Source organism: Filicampus tigris, chromosome 19 (genome assembly GCF_054856515.1).
Source record: "Filicampus tigris isolate MCC_2025a chromosome 19, RoL_Ftig_1.0, whole genome shotgun sequence".
Taxonomy (NCBI): domain Eukaryota; kingdom Metazoa; phylum Chordata; class Actinopteri; order Syngnathiformes; family Syngnathidae; genus Filicampus; species Filicampus tigris.
This window is the reverse complement of record NC_141235.1, coordinates 1,411,473-1,432,856: the sequence shown is the minus strand read 5'-3', so window position 1 is coordinate 1,432,856 and position 21,384 is coordinate 1,411,473. Positions and strand designations below refer to the sequence as shown.

Below are 21,384 nucleotides of genomic sequence, written 5' to 3'. Positions count from 1 at the left end.
GGCTTTTTAGTAGCTAAAAGCCAGGGCAAGGGAAGGGAAGGGAAGGACCCTAGTGGTGGGAATATATATATATATATATATATATATATATATATATATATATATATATATATATATATATATATATATATATATATATATATAGCAATATATATCTCAACAATGTGATGTATCGAGTCGTTAAAAAATTATTATACCCGGTGCGAGAGAAAATATAGATATTGTGACATATCATAACTTTAACCAACATGCTGCGGTGAGTATCCACACTAGATATGTAGATATTTCTTTGTATGGTTTCAATATCTCACACAGTAAAGTATCGATACTAGGGGGAGGGCAAAATATCAATATCTAGCTCAGTTAGCAATGGAATTAATCTTGTAAATCAAGGTAGCGTTCTATTTAGAGAACTCCGGCCTTCCCTTGCCTTCTACCAGATGTCATTTCAAATACCAGAGTTGCTTTTTTTGCGTAGGTAAAAGCAAGGGCAGGCTAAAGATGTGTGGAGGGGAGCACGCGGCAGGAAGTGAGTTGTTTTTTGGCGTGGAAGTGGGAGGCGGTGGCGCAGCTTTGGCGGATGGCGACAGCCCTGCGTTTGGGCTATATAATGAGCCCCCACGGAAGAGCTGAGGCGGCGGCGGCGGCGTATTGACGCGAGATGTTGAAGCCAACACACCTCGACCGTGGCTGCAGTGCGCGCCGCGCACGGGCACACTGACAGAGTGCCGCACTCCCCCGGCTTCTTCAAAGAAGCCCAAGTGATTAGTATGTTATCATTACCATTGGAAACGTGATTTTTCTATTCCCTCTTGGCAAAAGGTGACACGTCTCGGGGAGAGACGGCCGGCAGACTCGCTGCGATGGGAAGCCACTTCAAAGCCTTCTCCCCCTGAATCGCTCTTGCTTCTCTTCCTTCGTTCTGGGCCGGGGGTGGGTGGGGCGGGAGGAGTGGGGGAGGTAGTGCTGAAGGTGGCAGTGTAGGATGTGTGTGTGTGTGTGTGTGTGTGATCATTAAGAATAATGTGCCCCGAGTTAGACGGCAAAAGAACCCGAGGCAAAAGGGTGAGGGTTCAGCCGCTAAGAATGCAATAATGACACGCTGTGACGCTCCTAATAGTGACACAGGCCCACTGGGAAAAAAATACTTTAAATTTTTTTTTTTTAAAAACACACTTAAGGCAAAACAGTAAGAAGTCCTTGCCACTCTATAATGTTGAATTTTACCAGAACTGTCTTACAAAATATGCTTCTAAAGTTGATGTATGGCATCATTAGCGTGCAAATGAATTCATTTTTCTATGAAATATACTCATTTTAATCCTTCAAGGAGATATTCAAAAGTACTGATAAGAGGGGGTTGAACAAAATAGCAACAAATATACTAGCCGTATATGGTTATCTCTCACGGTACAGTATACAGTGGTACCTCTATTTACGAACGTCTCTTCATACGAAATTTTCAAGTTACGAAACGGCCTCAACAGGCAAATATCGCCTCTTGTTATGAAAGAAATTTCTAGATACGAAAGGTAAAAATACAGTATGGGCAGCTACTCGCCGCTCCGGAGTTTCCTGAACGCAACATACTCATAGCTGCTCTGCCATTGGCTAGCCTAGCATCTTTTTGGCATCCCATTGGCTAAGAGGGACCTCTACCGTATGTGTCTATGTGTGTACATAGACAGGTAGATAGATATGTCTATGCAGCGTCCTCGTCATTCGCCCCCATGAGGTGCTCCGATAGTTTAGATAGTAGATAGTGAATTAGAAACGAGGAAAAAAAAAAAGAAGAAAATCGTTTTTTTGGTCCATACAAACAAAAAAAGGGATAATAGAAAGGAGGATGCGTTTGGTTGATCTCGCCAAAGAATATGACCGTAATGTACTTTACTCTATTTTTTGTTTTTTACATTATGCAGAACTCCCAGGTATTGTGCAACAATCTAATTGTAACATGTTTGTATTTGTTACATGTTTTGATGCATTTTTATGCTTTATAAAACATTTGGGGGGATGAATATTGGGGGGCTTGGAACGGATTAGGGCGCTTACATGGAAAACACGTCTCTACTTACAAAATGTTCTACTTAAGAAATTTCTTCCAGAACCAATTAATTTCGTAAGTAGAGGTACCACTGTAGATACTACAGGGAGGTCCAAATATTGGTATCAAAATATTGGACTCTTATCACTTACAGCACAGAATCGATACTAAGGGTATGACAATTGGATTGTTATCACTTAGGATACAGTAATGACGCTTGCAGCGGCACAAAATATTGATCCCAATATACTGGACCATTATCCCTTATGGTACAGTATCAATAAAATATAGATATCAATATATCTGATTGTAATCTCTTACGGCACAATATCAATATTAGAGCTGGGACAAAAAAAAAATGATATCAGTATATTGTATTGCATTAGATCTCAAGCAGTAGGTGTACTGATACTTGAGTGAGACAAAATATTGATATCTATATACTGGACTGTTACCTCTTACGGTAGAGTATTGATCATCAGGATTGGGACTTAATGTCACTATCGCAATGCAGTGTATTGTTAGGACTGCACAGTACAGTATTAATACTAGAGGTAGAACAAAACATCGATATTTTGACCTCTCACCAGCTCCTACGTACAGTATCCACAACATTTCAATATCACGACGTATCGTTTCTTTAGCTGTTGTGGTACAGCATCGAGACCGGTGGTGGGACAAGATAGTAATAACACAATATTTGATATTGTTAACTGTCACAGTGCTGTAATGATAATTGCGGTTGGACAGTGTTGATATTGTGATTTATCATTGTGTTGGCGAGACGAATGCTACTATCTCTCATGGAAATGCGATGATACGGGTGGGAGAAATTGTCGCATGCTTTTGTCTGCCAGCTTGTGCTAACATTACGCGGTCCAAAGTCAAGGCTGACCCATGTGGTTTCAAAAAAGAAACTAAACCATTGCAATTCAAATTTTTGTAATTGTAATTAACAAAAAAAATGTCTTTCAATCCAAATGTACGGGACAGAGTGAAATGACCTCACGCCCAGCATTTCAACGCATTACAGGATAAATGTTGTGTAAATACGAGTGCAAACTCCTTCCATCTGCGCATCCTTTTTTCATCTGACACCTACAATTTCTTCTGAGGAGGCACGAAAATTGTGTTGTTGTTGTTTCTGTGCGTGTGTGTGCGTGGTGAAGCGCTCCTCAGTTGTAAGTTATTAAGAGGATGCCCCGGAACAATGCAGCTGGAGCTCAAAAGAAATCCCTCTCTCCCCTCTTCTTTTTCGCACTCCTGCCTCGTTTTTTTTTTTTTTTCTTCCAATATCAAACACGGGCGGTTTCTATCACCATTTTCGAAAGTTCAGATGATTTCCTTATTATTTCAATAAGGGGCGGAGAAGGAGGGGGTGAGTCAAAGTGAATAATGATGACAGCTGTGATTCAGACTGACTGTGTGATCTTCCGCGCCGTTTGTTTGGGACTTGTAAGACGAGGAATTACAAGTGTCAAACAGCTGTGAATATGGCTGCTAAATATTTAAACATGTTTTGCAGTTGAAGAGAGATGGGTGAAGAAAAAAAAGTATAGTTTTTTTTCCCCCTCTTTCTTTAAAGCCAAGCTTAAGTGCGTATAAGCTGTGCCAGCCTTTGAAGACTGGCGGTGAAAAGGGGGCACCCGATCGAGGCCGATTACGCCGACGAAGCCTTTGGAAAAGGGGAGTCGACAGGTGAGGTAAACGCGAGGTGTCTCCTGACCCCGAGGCGAGGAGGAAATTAACAAAAGTGTGGGAGGAAGACAGGCAAACTCGAGGACAACTAAATTTGAAAAAAACACACGAGAACACAGCATCTGGGCCTGTTGGGTTGGCGCTCTTAAATTATGAATCGCTTTGAAAAGGAGCGCAACTCCACAGATTGGGGAGAGAGAGAGAGAAAAAGCAGCTGGAACGTTTAAAGGTGGCGCGCTGCAGCACCTGCGAATAAAAGCAACAGTCGTGCCTCGCAGGACCTGAACGGAGTTTGGCAAAATAAACCAAGACTAAATATTGACATTAACGATGCATGCTATCGCACGGCGCTAAGCACGTCTGACTTCAAGTTCTCCGGTTCAGGATTCGAGTTTGGGGTACTAGTTTGCGGGCACGGGGCAAAATACCAATAGAGTGAAATCCAGGCATCACAACATATTGTTATATCGTGAGACAAAACGTCAACACGGCGATTTATCACAATGTTAGTTGTCATGGTTCAGTCAGGATATTACAAGTGGAACAAAATGGCAATATCCAAATGTATCTGGAATAGTACAAAATTGATACTTCTAATCTTGAGCTCTCACGGTACGATCAGTACTGATACTAGGGTCAGGATAAAATGGTGTTATCGTGGCAGATCTTCATCTGGAATGGTAAAGTATCGCTAGTAAGTGTGGGACGAACTATCGTCATGATGGATCGTTTTCTTGGTTCACACGTTACAGCATAGATGTTAATATGTGACCTGTTGTTGTTTTAGCTCAAAGATAAAATATCGCCACTGAGATGTACAGTATGGCAAAACTACGACTCGTATACCAAGCTCTCACGATACAGTATGACTACCTGGAATGGAAAATGCAGTTCATAGGGAATCTGTTGATATCGTTAAAAACAAGAGCAAAAAAAGTTGTGGACTCAGTGCTTGAAAAAGGGCAAACCTCTTCACTGTCTTACATTGAAGAGAAAGAACAACTCGAGAAGCTGGCATTTTCGTGAATTCATTATCTTTGACTTGGCCTTTAAGCGCTTTAGACCAAAGTGTGTCCAAATGAGCCCGATTTAATTTTCTGCGCAACAGACGAGGAGGGCAAATGGAAATTTCAGTGGAAGGACGGTGGGGGCAAAAAAAAAAAGCAATTTAAATAGTCAGAGAAGCACTTACCTCTTCGCGTAACTTTATCAACTGCATCACGAGAGCCAGGCAAAGAGATGGAGAGAGAGCGGAGAAGAAAATGAGAGAGGAAACATTTCCAGGAAGAGGGATCCGTCACGCGGCAGCGCGCGCAAATTAACCTTGACGATTTTTCTGTTTGCACGCCGCGCACTCGGAAATCAGCAGACAAACGCGCTAAACGCAGCCGAGCGCTGACTTTTTGGTGAACAAACAAAGATCAAGTCGTCGCACTGTCACATTCAACAATGGCAAGGACGTGGAGAGCGCCGCCTGGCACCATCAGCTAGCATTAGCCGCAAAGTCATGGGGAAGGATGTTGCGAGTGCGCTGACTTTCTGTTCAGAACGTGTCAAAACATGGACTTTAGCATTTCTCAGCTGTCAGTTGGGGAAATTCTCTGCAATGGGATTTGGCGTAGTTGAGTTTCATGGCATTGGCGCAACGGGAATTAGTCAGGCACATTTCTGATAAAAGCCACACTGAAACTGAAGTCGATCAAAAATGAATTTCACGGGGCAAAAAGTGAAGTGCTCTATTTAAAAGCAAACCATTTTCGCTGCAGAGGCAAACTTCCGCAGAAATGTGCTGCTAACGTTGTTCAATGTGACTCTGATTACTCAAGAGATTGATTTCCGTAATTGCACGTTTGTACAAGTTCCAACTAAAAGTCTACTCTAATTCCCAGCATTGTCGAAGTTGTTTTTTTTTTTTTTTGCCATTTATATTTAAGGGTAATGCAAGATGAGGTTGAAACTAGTGCTGCACAATAGATCACAATAACGATAAACAATTAACGCACTACAGTACCAATACATACAGTTTTGTGGGATTATAATTTTTCGTAGATTAATTTTAAATTAAGTTTTAAACTATTAGCATATGCAACTTTAAACATTTGTGGGGGAAGGACCATGAAATATTATTTTTTTAAAGAAAAAATTGTGAATAACTGACACAAAACAAGTATATATGTTAGTGTTTAGGATAAAAATTTTATAACGGCTCACTGCTACATGCAAATCAATAAAAAAAAAATCAGAATGGTTCACGATTTTTAGTAAAAGCTATTTTTTTTTCTCTTCCACTTGTTCTATGGAGAGAAACAGAAACTCAATTGAGCGACGCAAGGTAAATAATTCTAAAAGTGCGCCTTCCGAAAGAGCCGGCCGGTCGCCGCTAACAAGATGTTCCTTCATTCCAAGCACATGGCAAGATTGGTTTATTTAAAAGGGCAAAGTTTAAAAGGACACTAAGGCGGGGGGGTGATGTGGTGGGGGGCTTATTGGAAAGAGTAGCAGATCCTACCATCGCTCAATGGCCCGCCAAACAAAACTTCTTCTAGGCTCATTTGTGCCGCCTGACCGATTGCAAATCCTCACGGGAGGACCCGCACAAAAGCCTGCTTGAGATGTGTTCTGGTTTTTTTTTTGTTTTTTTTTAGCTTGATTTCCCTTCGCCCGACGGCGTCTTTAGCGCGGCCAACGACGCCGCTCGCATTGTGGAACGCCGTCAATGTCGTAATTATGCCGTTTTCGTCTTGTGTTTTTTGGTGCCAACCAACCAGCCAGCATTCAAAATTGCACTGCTGCAATTTTTCTGTTATGATAATCAGCATTTTTCTTCCCAAACAAAAGATTTTTCTTTTTTTTTTTTCCCTCCCCGCCACCCCCTACCCGAATCCGGAATTCGACACAAGTGGTAATGCGCTTCCTTTGTAGCTCAGGAAAAATCTGGTCGGTGCCGGCTGAAACCGGCGCAATCTCTCGTGGCCAAGCCTTCTGCCGCCACTGAAATCGAAACTATTCGGCGTGTCGTTTATGTGTGCGTGTGGGAGAAGAAAAAAAAAGAAAAAGAAAGAAAGACGGGGAGGGCAAAAAAATGTGCCGAGCACGTGATAGCGCCAATTCCGCCTCTGCCGGCGTACAGATAACGAAGAAATGTACGACTCTATTAAATTGTCCTTTAGCCATTATCGCAAGTTGGGACGGTGGCCTATTTCCTTAAGCTGGAAATCCTTTGGCCTTGTAACCAGCCCATTTGTCAGCCGTAATGATCGGCGGCGGCGGCGGCAGCAACGGCGAGGGCCTACGCCACATCATCCGGGCCCCCGTTTTACAAATGGCCGGCAATTTAATTGACCCCTCTTTGCCCTCAACTTCTGCTCCCCTTCTCTCCCTCCTATCGCCGTCATCTCCTTAGATGAAGATTTTCTTTTTTAACTACTCTAGTTGAGAGAACACGACAATTATTGGAACAAGATTTCAAATGCAATTCCAGGCCAAGGAGGAGTCGTACAGTCCATTAAAAATTGGTTTACAATTACTCTATGTACTCCACTGTATTTTTCATGATTATTGCTTGTAAAAATAATAATAATAATAATAATAATAAAACCAATATATAATATATTAATTACAATTGTTTAGTTTCTTTTTCATGAAGACTCACCTGAGGATATGTATAATCTATTATGGACAAATTATCGTGCTACTGTTTTTGTTGTTAATCGATTTTTTTTTTTCTTTTTTCAGATGTAAATTGAAATGAAGCTGTGAGAACTCTGTGATTTATTGGAACAGGCATTTAATATCCAAATGAGGCCAACAAGGAAAACAGAGTCATACCTTCCATGCAACACTAGCTTGTTCCAACTGGGTGCACCGTGTTATGTATTTTTCATGTTTTTATGTAACGTTCACTTTTCCTGCTGCTGTCGAATAAAACAAAATAAATATGAGCTGTTTTTTTCTTTTTCACAATTTGTTTTGGGAGGGGGTATAAAACACTTTTAAAAATAAATAATGATAAATAAATAATAATAAAAAACATGAAAAAAAACTCACTTGAGATACATGTGGCATGTCAAATTAATTAGATAATACATTAATTTAAATTATTGTATTAAAAAAAAAAACACACACAAAAAAATAAAAAACAGAAGAAGCCATTCTTATCCTTCAAAGAGTTTAGGTTGTTGTCCAAATAAAAAACATTTAAAAAAATAACATTTGGAACACAATTTGAAAGGCAGAATTAGGCCAAAGAGGACAACTCAAAACTGGATTATTTTAACTGTATTTTTTCCAGGTTTTAATTAACTCTGATGTTTATTGTCACACTCCTATTGAAAAAAAGTAATTCTGTGAGGTTTTTTTTTTCCGCAAAGATTTTTGGGGGGGAAAAAAATCATTTTTAAAACCCTGCTTGAGATACACATGACATATCAGGACAAAAATTACCACAGACAACTTATTGCATTATTCCTGTTGTTATCGAGCAAGTCTATAATTGATCATATAATACATATTTCAAAATAAAAAATTACAGCAGTGGATTTGAAAATTACAATGTAAAGTTGGAAATGTTTTGTTTTTCAAATAAATTGCATTTGATAAAGCATTTATTTTACCACCCTTTTTTAAATAATCTATAACATCTCTCATTGAAATGTATTCCAACAAATTCAAAATTCATTGGGAAACTTTCTTTCCAAATTGCTTTTATGATCTTTAAGTAGAGTAATAGGCAACTCTGGACAAACAAACAAATAAATAAATAGAGACCAATAACGAATTGGATCTTTTAGGGTATTTTGACCATTTTTCATTTTCTGTAAATAAATGCTCAAAATAAAAAATCTGAAACTGATCACTTTGTCATCAACTCTAAATTTCCCCAATCTGTGTGTGAAAAGCTATTTAAAAAAAAAAAAAAAAAGATGAATTGTATTCGAAACGAGACTTCTTTTTTGTTTCTTGTTTTCTCCTTGATCGGCGGCCGTCAGCGTCTCAAACGTGACATTTGGTGACAGCGGATCTCCTTTCCCACTTGCGCGCGTCACTTTTGTGTCTCGCTAATTTGCAGGCAAATATGCATATCAATTACGCAGCCTGTTTCGCCGCACACACGCACCGCATGCACATATGTTTGGAAGATGGTGAATGATCATTGAAATGGTAATAAGGAGATGTTAAGAAAAAAGAAAAGCGCCATATTTGACTTCTAAATATAATCTCATTTATTTTAGGCTCATACAATTTTGCATTTTGAATTGTTGCAATCTATGAGTCAAAAGCTGTGTGGTCCAAGTTGTAGCGTGTGTGTGTGTGTGTGTGTGTGTGCGTGTGCCTGTCAGCGGTGTGGCTTTCTATATCATTAAAAATGCATGCAAAACAACTTTGGTAAAAGAACACGAGACACAGAGATATTTTGCACTTTAAAGACTGCCAAAAAAAACAAAAAAACGCTGTGAATGAATATTTTACTTGGGCATGAAATGTTCGATATTTCAGGAAAATCCTTTTTTTTTAATGAAATTAATGAATGAATGAGGTGCCACATTTTGTGTGAGGGTTTTGTTGTGCATGTGTCACCATCTAATAAGAAGTCAAAAGATGTTATGTTCGCACTTGAACGTGTGTGTGCGTGTTCCCTACGAGCCAGTCATATTCTATAGTGTTAAAATGATGATTTTCATCATTTAAAAAAAATAAGATTTGAAATGCATAACTTGGCCAACTAAGAAAACAAATGTTGTGCAGTTCATACAAAACTAGCTTATTATTACTCTATTTCTCATCATTTTCAGCAGCACTAATTTTCATAACCGAATGTAATTATTTTTCCTTGATAAAAACTCACTTTGAACAGGAGTTCAAATGAAAACTAGGCCAAGGAGGAAAACAAGAGTTGGACAGTCCACAACTACCCCTGTAATTTTCCAGACTTTCAATAAACATGCGTTTTTATCGGTGCTGTCCAACTATAACAAAATATTTTGATTTTGAGATCATAAGTTGACCTATTTTACACTTTAAAGACAGGGAAATAAATTCTGTTAATATTGTAGTTTGATGAGTAAACTTTGGATTAGTGAGAGGTGATTGTTTTGAACAGATTGTGCCAAGGGAACAAGCAGTTATTCACCTTTTTGTGCGAGTTTTTGGCATGCGCTTTTGTCACAATTGAATAAGTCAAAAGACAAAGATAAAAAGACATTTTGCACTTTAAAGTCGGGCAGGGGGAAGGTGAGAATCGATTATTTCAAAATCATTTAATGCTGAAACGTAACATTTTTTTATTATATTGGAATGCTCTGAAGAGTAAACTTAGCAATCTGTTTTTCACTTTTAACTCACTATTTGGTGATTATTTTTTTTCCAATTGACAGATGTGCAAAGAAGCAGATTTGACCATTTTGTGCTTCAGGGCCTATTATGGGGCGGCACCCAGCTGCGATGCGACTGCGGTTTGTTATTGAACTGCTGCTGCTTTGCATTGTGTATACGTTCGTACGTGCATACGCGCGCGTGTATGTGTGTGCGCGTGTGCGTGGGTGCCGGCAATCTGGCCGGTCCCATGCCCCGCGTCGGCCCAGCTTTGCATTAAACAGTGTTGCTTCCGCATGACTTGGTGACAATACGCCGGCGTCGTCCTCAGATCTAGCGAGGTTGAGGGGAGCCCACCCCGAAAGCGCCCCCCCCCCCCCCCCTCCCCACCCCGACAACCCCAAGGCCTCAATGTCGGCCTCCCACACCGGTCGGTGGCCAGTCGGGCCGGGGCTGATTAGCGGCTCACCTGGCTCTCCGAGGAGCTGGCGTCGTCCCCCAGGAGCTCGTTGCGCACCTCGTCACTGTAGGCGATACGTGACCTTTTCTGCCAGGAGGGAGTGAAAAAGAAGGGGGGGGGGGGCAGAAGAGGGGAGGGTGGCAAAAAGGAGAAAGACAGGAGAGAAATATAGCTTAGTGCTGTTGTTTTGTGTATTGAGAAGAAGAACAAGAAAAAGAACCGGCATTCCTGAAGCACGAGGGCCCCCTAATGGAAACGAGTGACAAACGGGAGGCACAAAAAAAAAAAAAATGCAGGACTGATAAAAAATAAATAAATGAAAATCTCCAATGGGGCAGCCGAGACGGTCTGAAGTTGAAAGACGGTTTAGCTAACCAAAACAGCAGCACTTTTCAAAGCATGGTTGACTTTGTTATTTTCTTCAGCATAATTCAGTTTAATTTATGTGGTATATTGGATACTTTAATGACAATTATTACAATAATGTAAACACATAAAAAAAATGCAGTGAGTCACAATCACCTATTCAAAAATAAATAAATAAAGTGGATGGCCTTATTGTTTTCCTCTTTTTATTATGGATATCGAAACATATGACCCATTTGAAGAATAAACCTATGGATTTTTTTTAAGAAAAAATTGGGAGGGCCTTTTTGTTTTCTTCTTTTAATGACTAAGACTGTTCAATTTACATGGAATATTTCATATATGGACTCGGCCTGAAAAGAAGTTCAAAATGCAAAACTGTAAAAAAAAAATAAAAATAAAAAAAATTAATATATATTTTTTTGTTTTGTGTTAGGAGGGCCTTGATTTCTTTTATATTTGTTATTATTATTCATTTAACATATTGCCAAGGGGCTAAAGGAAGAGGAAATGTGTTCTTTAATGACATTAAATATACAGCAAGCCACGCTGACCCCGAAACATGAGGTAAAACATAACATGCGGGTTCAAATAAGAATATATTGTAGTACGGAAGTGGTCCTTGCTTGGCTGGGGGGATGAGGGGGAGGGCAAGGCTGTTGTAGTGCGCTAGGTAAACTTGTGCCACAGGGGTGGTGCCCGCATGAATCAAATCAAATCATGTGAGCATGAAGAGTCAGTGGGACGGGGTGGAGGCGTTTGGGAGGTTGGGGGGGGGGGTATTATGAGGAAGTAGCACTTGTCAGCACTAAATCTTTTCTTGGGAGGGGGGCACTGGAGGCAGAGGGGGGGCTGTCACCGCTGTCATCCCAGTGCACTGGCAGCCTCTGTGATAGCGCCAATGCTGGGACTCAGACAGGGAATAATTCATCAGCCACTGGCGTGGGGTTGCCTTGCTCGCTACACACACACACACACACACACACACACACACACACACACACAATCTCCACAAAAACAGGGAATGCCACGTCCAAAACGTGTGAGTGCGTGTGTGTGGTTTTGGGGGGCAGACAAAAATAAGACACCCACTTCACAAGCGGCTGCAGGAGTGGGCTGGCGATGTAGCGCTTGTTTACAGACGGGCGGCCCGTGGAAAAAACAACGTGTTGGCGTGCCCTCTTAAACTGAGCGTGCGGCGACAGACAGCACGCGCGCTAAAGTGTTTACTCAGCCGCATTCGCTTGCACCAACAACAGCCAACAACCCACCACCCCCCCCAACCCCACCCGCACCCCGCCCCAGCCCACCGTGCTCTGCCTCACTGCTGTTTTGCAAGATGGGACCCCAAAGAAAAAAAAAAAAAAAAATACAAATCAAAGACAAAGATTGTGACAGTACAACTTCTTTCATACAAAGCCATTTGGTCGCATTTACTTTCATTTGAAATGAACTAAAGAATGAGCAGGATTTGACTTGCCGCATAACAACAAATCATATTCATGTAGTGCTTCATACAGAAGCTAGGTATTCAATCAAGTGCGATATTTTACAGAATGAAAGTCTGAAATCTGGGGCCAAAAAAAGTTACGATATTATTGGTCAGACATCATTCGAATAAGTTGTCACTTTTTCAGGGAAAAAATTGTGTAAGAGAGTTTTTATTTCTGTTTGCGTTTTGAGAAAAAAATATTTTCAAGGAAATTATATTTTCAAGATATGTGATTTTAATGAGAAAAACATTGGGCAATGTTAAGAAAAAATATATTGCATAGGAGTAGGCATAGAAATGTTTTAATCGCTTAATGATATAATATGCTTCTTCAAAAAGTCACATTATAGATTTTTTTAAAAAGGTGAATATAAAGTTGTATATTTTTTAGGAAAATTTCTATATTCATAGATATTTTTAAACTATATTTGTATGGATTTTGTTTTTAAATATATTTTCACAAATATTTTTATATTTTTTGATTTTGCCATTTGAAGTTTATATTTCTTAGAGGGAATTTATTTCCCCCAAAACAACTATATTTGGGAATTTAAAAAAATCTATATATTTTCTAGATAAAAAGCTATACATTTTCTGAGCAAAAAGTCTGATTTTTTTGGGGGGGGGGATCCTTAATATTTTCTAGATATTGTTTTAGGCAAAGGTGATACAAATCTCACAGAAAAAGTTTGACATTTTTGATTCCTCTGAAAAATATGATGCTTATTTATTTGAAACACTTGATGTCTGATGACTTTTGAACAGCGCCACATCCGCGTTTTAAGAGGTTGTGCCCACTTGTGCAACCACATCTGTCTATCTTCAGCTCAGGTTTTTTATTTCTGAATCCCCAAAAGCTGCCATTTGAACAGGGTGTGTAGACTTTTTATACCCACTGTATGTCTAATTAAGTGGCCACTGCGCCCAATTTCACACAGAAACGACAATAAGCATTAACGGCGTGAGTTCGCAAAAGCATTCCCGATTTTGCAGGCGAATAATGAAACAGAGACCCAAAAACAAAACAAAACCACAAAAAAAAAAAAACACCCACGTATTGCATTTAAGTGGAGATTCATGATAAAGAGCCTGAGTGCAACTTAGGGGGAGCGCCGACTTGCAGCCGTAATTGAGACGAGGAAGCGTTGCGAACGCCATTGATTCGAATGTCTTCAAAAACAACAAACGGCGACGGGAGGTGTTTCTAAATAGCTGTTTGCGTGTCAAGCACTTCCGCAATGCGACAGCGCACAAAGGCAAAAAAGGTATAAAAGGGCGGGAAAATGTCAGCGCAATGAAAGCGCCGCCGCCGTTTCCCCCGCGTACACTCGCGAGCGCGGCGGGTTTTTCCGATTCCCCCCCTGGAAAACAAGCCGTCCCTCGATGATTAGCACCTTGCCATCTCATGGCAAACATCAATAAGGTGTGCCGCCGTTTGCTCGTTAATACGCTGACACATTTGATAATAAGCAGACAAATGTGTATTTCCGGGTTAGGAAATCTGGGAATTTATTACGAAGAGAGCATCGAAAAAGTATACACACCCTTGTAGCATTGCAAGGTTTTTATGATGTAAAATAACACAACTTTGTCCACCATGAATGTGACCTATGACTCCATTGGAAAGAACATTTTTACTCCAATAGCATCTCATAATATCAAGAAAAATATAATAAAACAATAACATATTTTTGTGCTTGCTAAAATTTGTTTTTTTGATTTGTTTGTGCAAATTCTGATTGAATTTGTTGTGTTTTTGCAATTAAGCTATTAGGCTAACGAAATGTCAGGCAAAGCATTTGAGAACAGCTGAACTTTATTTGGGGTTAAGGCCAAGAGAAGTCATTTCAAAACCTGTTCTACCATTAATGTGACCTCTTTATACATTTTTGAGAATGAAATTCAAAATCAAAAGCTTAGATAACGTGGTTGCACATGTGTGCACACCCCATGTGTCTCTGTTCAAAATTAACCTACCACATTCAAAGTCATGGGAGTCAGCGCACACCTAGTATCTGATTAACAACCCCAAATAAAGTTCAGCTGTCCTAGTAGGCGAGAAGAAACAATAATTTGAGCAAGCGTTTCTGGAAAATGTTTATATATATATATATATATATATATATATATATATATATATATATATATATATATATATATATAAAAAAGTCTACACACCCCAGTTGAAACGGCATAGTTTCTGAAGTCATATTGAAACATTTTCCAGAAACGCTAGCACTTTTTCTATATTATATATATAGATAGCCAGCCAGCACCTTAAAATAATCAGATGGTTGCTTTTTGCCGAGATGAGGGAGGAGGAGCCTTTTTTTTTTTTTTTTTTTTTTTTAAATCCTTTTCAAAGGTCTGTCTTTTGTCACTTTTCTAATCTTTGGGTGTGAATTTTTGCATCTTATTCCCACACGCACGCACGCGGAAACAGTACAAAGGTACTTCTTGAACTTGATGCAAATGCCGTCAAAGCAGCGCCGCCGCGCAAGTGTTGGTGTCCTGTCCAAAAAAAAAAGCGATAACATGGATAAAAAAAAAATCATCACCCATCAAAACATAATTACTTATGTGCGCATAACATTCATATCAGATATGCTAATGAGTTTTACATAATTCTCTGTGTACACTATCTCATTATTGGAACATGTGTAAAGAAAAAGTATTGTTTTAAATCACAATATCTACACACTGGGGAGTGTGGATATTTTTTTTTAAGTGGCTGCCCGTGTACTTGCGTGCATTTGGGCCGCTTAGATGACATGCTTTTTCCTCTTTCATCCACAGGCAGGCCCACATCTACAATTAGGAATTTTGTTCAGTATTGTTTTAAATCAGGGCCAGTGCCGGTTCTAGCAGGGCCACCACTCGAAAAGGGCTGAATGTCGGACCCCGAGTCATACATTTTCGAGATACAAGTCACATTTTTGAAAAAAAAATTGAAAGATCTGTGAGCGGAAAAGTTGTGTATTTCTTAGATCCTGTTGTATATTTTTAGAGAATCAAGGTTTTCTTACAAAAGTGATCTCGAAATCTCCTTTTCCTCCCGTGTCCAAAAAAATAGATGGCACAGCTAACTAACACACACAAAAATATTCTTGACCATCAAAATGTAACGCAAGCACCATTCCATTTATTTCATGATAGAGTTCTTCTTATGTGTGAAAAACTATCATTAGTATTATTTTTTTAAATCTCTCTGCTTGACTAGATTCAAAACCCCCCAAAAAGAGAACATTTCAATTTTTTTTTGTAATGCTTCCCAAAGTGTCTTGTGTGCAGCCATTTGACTGCCCTCCCACTGCTCTTGGTGCCGCGAGTGACACCAGGACAATTGCAAATAATGGTGTGCGCCTGCAAAGCTGAGGAGAGAAATGTAAACAGTTCATTAGATGGGGGGGAATAAAAGGCGTGTATATAAAAATGAAGAAAAAAAAATATATACCCAGGGGCAGCGTGTAATGAGGGTCCCCTGAAGTTGCGAGCTCTGTTTGGCCAGCTGCACATGGTTGCTGGCATAGCGTGAAGTGCAATTAAGCCGACTCGCTGCAAGGTGGCACCTTCCTCGCTTACCCAGCAGGAAAACCAACATGAGGACGAAAAAGAGGACGAGGAGGAGGAGCGCGGCCAAAGTCGGGGGGAAAAAAAGCCTAAATAACTGTGCGATTGTCTTAATTCTGACTTTATGCCTCCAGATTGTATTTCGCGATATCCAATTAATTATGGAAAAATTTACTTTGGAATGTTTGTACACAAATTGTTGAAAACATGAATGCAACTTTTTACTCAAAACTTGCTTAGATTCCCATTTTCGTCACGTCTATAGAATATTTGATTCCAGAAAATAAGATTTGGCATCAAAAAATGTTTTTTTATTCGCAAAAATGTCAACTTTTTGCACCAAAATATAGCGTTTTCTCAAAAGTAGCGATTTTATCTAGGAAAATATCAATTAACCTGACTAAATAAATGAAACTATGAAAAGCATATTTTTTTCTTAAAATTATGCAATTTTCCCCTAAAAAAATACTTCTTTCCTTGTTTCTTGAAAATATACAATAGATTTTATATATTTTCCCGAATTTAAAATGTATTTATTTTTTTTCCCATTCTCAAAATTGTGAAACTTTTGTCTCACACATCTAAAAAATGTACAACTCTTTTCTGTTTGTTCTTGAAAATAGACAATTTCATGTTTCTTAGACATAAGATTCAACTTTCTGGAAATATAAGAACTTCTTTTTTTTCCTCTCTTGAAAATCGGTGCCTTTAATCTTATTTTTTTCCTCTCTTTTCCAGTGCGGCCATTTTTTGCTTTTTTTGCAGTACAGTAAAGCACAAGCTTGAATATTTTCTTTTCCAAACGTACGTAAGCACAGGAGGGTGTCGTTTGTTTTATTTCCGTCTTTGCCGACTTCCTTTGCTTCGCTTGCACGAGGGGCTACTGTACACGGAAAATAAAAAATAAAATAAAAAAAGAGAGAGAGGCGACGACGGCGGCGGCGGCGGCGGAGAAAAGAGGAGCCGGGCGCCTCAGATAACAGCATGGGGGCCCCTCTCATTAGCTCACAGGTTGCCGCCTTTGGTGGCTTTCCACTCGACGCCTGCAATGTGTTCGCTCTCCTTCCATGAAAAAGCAAAAAGTGTGTCACCAAACAAAAAATAACATAAAAAATCATCAAGCACGCAAAGAGTGAGGTGAGGAGTCTTTGTTTTATGGAGTTGCGTTAGCTTGAAGGCATTCATTTCACTTAAAATGACCAACATCTACCAAAGATGGAGTAAACAGCATCCCTGGGGAGTCCTGGGGGCGACGGGGGGTGGAGGGGGGCCTTTCAAGCTCGCACCTCTGTGATAGCAGCAAGCCGTCGAGGCATTTGAGGCCTTGACGAGTGGCCCGAAGACAGCGGCGGCGAGTAGCGCGGACCCAACAAAAAGGTGAGCAAATTGAAGGGCTATTGATTGAAGGAGCTTTCCGAGGCCAAAGGGGGGCGGGGGGGGGGTCCATTAAACCCCGTATTAAAATATGGAGGTGCACCTAATGAAAAATCAAAGGTGCCCCGTTATTGCTGCCTCCTCACCGTGGTTGCACGGTAGGGACGTGTAAAGGCGAGAGAGGAAGACGGCAGGCGGGGCGAGGGAGGGGGGCCAGGTGCTGCCGGTGCTAAAGACGGGCAGACAGCGTTGGTTCGCGGGAGGGAATCGATAGAGCAGAGCCGTCGGGGGGAGAAAGTGTGGGGAGCATGGGGGAATAAAGTGGGCCTCCCCAGGTCAGCACCGGAGAGAAAGGTGAGATTACAGCAAAGTGGAGGAGGGATTTTCCTGACGGGGGGGATGAAGACTACCTGGCAAGCCCGGCAACCAAGCGGCCCATTAGCCTGTGGCTAACTGCACAAGGCTCACCGAACCCCCCCAACACACACGCACACACACACACCCCACACCCCCTTTTTTTGTGGAAAAAGGAAAGAAATACCTTCACTTTTAACCCGTTCCTCCACTTTGGAAGGAAGCTCACTTCTGACCTCCACTTGTGATTCAGTTTTGTTTGATGTCTATTCTCGGGCTCTTATCTAAAATTGAAAACTGTCATAAAAAAAAAAAAAAAAAAAAAAAGCAAAGTAAAACAAAAAAAAAGAAGCTAGACACAAAAGGCGGACAAGTTGGTCTGGGCAGGTGTGTGCTTTTTATTATTATCGCAAAATTAGATATATATTGCTTTTTCTCTATAATGTATGACTTTCTAAAACAAATGTACAACTGTCTTTCTCAACAGAAAATCTAGATCTAAAAAATAAAAAATAAAAAAGATTTTCAGGCAAATAATTTGTTTCTGGAGGAAAATGCCACTTTTGTTTACAAAATATTTTTCAATAAAGTAAACTTTTGGGGGGAAATACATGCTTTCTTCATAATAACAATATCATTTCTAATAGCATAATTGACTAAGTCACATTTGAAATAATAAAAGAAAGAAATGGAGTTGAAAAAGACGCACGTTAATGACGCAAAACTTTTTCTCAAATATAGAAAACGTTTTCTCAAAAATAGAGAGCTTTTTCTAGGCAATTACTACTTAGTAACACAAAAAACATTTTGTGAAAAAAAAGTTCGGGTTTTTTTTGGAGAAAAAAAAGGTATCCTTTTTTTCTGGAAAAAATAGGACTTTTGTGCTCAAAAATATACAAGGTTCATTTTTTCCCTAAAACAATCATTCCTATTTCACTTGAAAACATTTTTTTTCTGAAAAACATTTTTTTGCTGTTTCTAAATAAATCACTACCATTTGGAAATATGTTCTTCTTCATGAAAAAAAATAAAATTCAGAAAAATATGTCTTTTTCTCAAAAACCTTTTTTTCTCCAATATATTGGACTTTCATAGAATTATGTACACATTTTCTAACCCAAAATACACAACTTTTTTTGGACACCCACTCGTATTTATATGACAAACTACACTAGAGAGGACAGTGGACTGGACTTTCTGAAAAATAAAGCGCTTTGGAAGGAGGCTCACTTCTGACCTCCATTTGTGATTCAATTTTAGTTTGATGTCTGTTCTCGGGCTCTTATCTAAAATTGAAAACTGTCATGGAAAAAAAAAGAAAAAAAAAAAGCAAAGCTAGACACAAAAGGCGACCGAGTCGGCCTGCGCGTGTGTGCGTGCAGTGGACATGGACTCGGCGTAGACTATCTTTTTCCTTTTCTTGTAACGTGACCATTGTCGCAAGCCAATGGCGGACTTGATTAGCATAACAATACGACGGGACGCACATCGGGACTTAGCCAGATCATTATCGCTACATATTGAGGTATTACTTTGTTATTCCACATGGCGGGGGACACATTCACATGCTGATGAGAACACCGCCTCCTCCCCCGAACATACACACACACACACACACACACACACACACGCGCGCACACACACACTTTTTGACAAGCCCTCCAACATGCACAATCCTGAACCACCCAAGCACTTTCCCGGCAGTCCTCAGGTCTTGTCTTGGAATTTGCAACAATGGTACAAAAAACACATTGTATTAGCAGCAGGACTCAATGGTTTGCCTAATAGCAAAGTGGCCTAACTCATATTTGAGTGTTTTAGGAAAATAAGAAAACACACCATTTTGACCACGCGCATTGGTGATAATGTAAAGGTTGAAAATGACTTTGACAAACGATGCCAGTGAAAAATACCAATGTACTTGCTAAAATCTTTTCCTTTTTTGTGTTTTCTGAAAATGTTCAAGTATGCCTTATAGTTTTCTTTACTTTTATTTTGCCATTCTGCTAATAATAGTCCTTTTTTAAATGCTTTTGGCAAGCAAGAATAAACACTATTTTTAATCCAGAGCATTTTTTGGGGGGGGTTGAAATAGTAAGCTAAATACAACTTGGGCAATCAATCATGCTACGAGGCTGACAAAATGTTAATCATTCTGAAAAAAGTGCAAATTTACATGTTTTGATTGACAAAAAAGGAAAAGTCGAATAATTCACGCTGTGTTATGGTAATAAGCATTACAAAGACTGCAAAATAAAAATAAAAAATGAAATCCGTTAACTCATCTTGTGCAACGTATTTGTGGTCAAGGCGCTGCGGTGGGGAGGGAAAAATGGGTGTTTGCTCATTAGAAACACTTGAGAGCATGAGAGCCTGAGAGCCCGTTTAATTGCACAAAAAAAATCTATCTATCTATCTGTACATGAACTCTGCTGTTGCTCTTTCTGTTATTAAAACGCAAAATGCCAGCGCCTTAAAAAACAGAGGGATAGAGAAGCCAATGATTCATAATATATTTCATGAATACTTCATGAATCCCCCACACTTAAGCCAGTCTTGGCAAAAAAAACAAAAAAAAAAAAAACATTGTCACCTATTCTAGTACCCGCTTGTCAGCACATCACTGGGGAGCGGGTGTCACATGTCACTTCTGGTTTACGGCGCTCCGCGGGATGGGCTGCAGACACTGGGGGTAGGATGGCGAAGAAGAAAGTGATGCACTAGAAGGGGGGGGGTGAAGAGGAAGGGGATGTTATCATATCATCGCCCTACGTCTTTATGTTTCCCTCCCTTATTATCTGCGCCCTCCCTCCACACTCACGGCAAGTCACTCAATCACACGAGCCCCGAGGACAGCAAGGGGACCCAGGGAGGGCCTTTTCTTTTTCTTTTTTTTTTGCACAGCCAGACGAGCGTCTGAAAACTATACTGATCGCTGTCAGCAAGCGAGTGAGTGTGTGCGACTTTGCGAGATAAGCGAGAGAGGAAGCGATAGGAGAACGGTTTGCGGGCCGACAAACAAAATAACGGGAAAAAACGCGGTGGGCCATAGAGACAAGTGTTAGCGTGAAGAGATCACCTGATTGATGATGCGCTAAAAGACACGACTTCGAGGCTGCCAGGTGATGAAAATAATCTTCACGCAGTCGCCTCAGTGGGAGAAGACGCACAATGGACGCATTGATTTTTATTGATTAATTCATGTGTGTATTTTGTTTTCACTGTCTATACATTTGTTTTTTTTCCTTAGATGTAGATAATTGTTTCTCAACAAATATCCTAAAACTTTTGTAAAAAAAAATAAATAAATAAAAATGAATTATATGAAATAAATATTTTTTTTAATCATGAAAATATTATTAGCCTATTAGCATAGTTGCCTAAGTCATATTTGAATATTTTCAGAAAACAAAGAATAGGTTTTTCTAAGTACATTGATTTTTTTAGTTTTGATTATTAATTTGGTAACAGGAAGTGAAAAACTACATTGGCAATTATGCTATTAGGCTAACAATAACAATACAAATTTTCCCCTCAAATATAAATGTTTATTTTCTGATACAAACAGCCTAAACAAGACTGAGAAAAGGTCTTTTGATGGCAAAACAATCATTTAAAAGGTACTTTACACATTACAAGCTATTATTCTTAATATTATTTCTATTATTAGTTAAGAATGCAAAAGGTTTTGTGAAAAATGTCCTGTATAGT

The 21,384-nt window shown here is 39.6% G+C and overlaps 1 protein-coding gene across 3 annotated transcripts in view; it reads right to left on the bottom strand.

Moving 5' to 3' along the window:
* vti1a (vesicle transport through interaction with t-SNAREs 1A) overlaps window positions 1-21,384 on the bottom strand; it is a 95,693-nt gene that overhangs the window by 65,995 nt on the left and 8,314 nt on the right. For 2 of the 3 annotated variants that reach the window (XM_086017109.1, XM_086017106.1), the window contains exons 4-5: window positions 10,527-10,604; window positions 4,938-4,958 (exon numbers count right to left, since the gene is read on the bottom strand). In XM_086017109.1, coding sequence (XP_085873235.1) covers window positions 4,938-4,958; window positions 10,527-10,604 — 99 coding nt within the window. The remainder of the gene's footprint in view (window positions 1-4,937; window positions 4,959-10,526; window positions 10,605-21,384) is intronic. The other variant, XM_086017108.1, reaches the window with a different exon arrangement.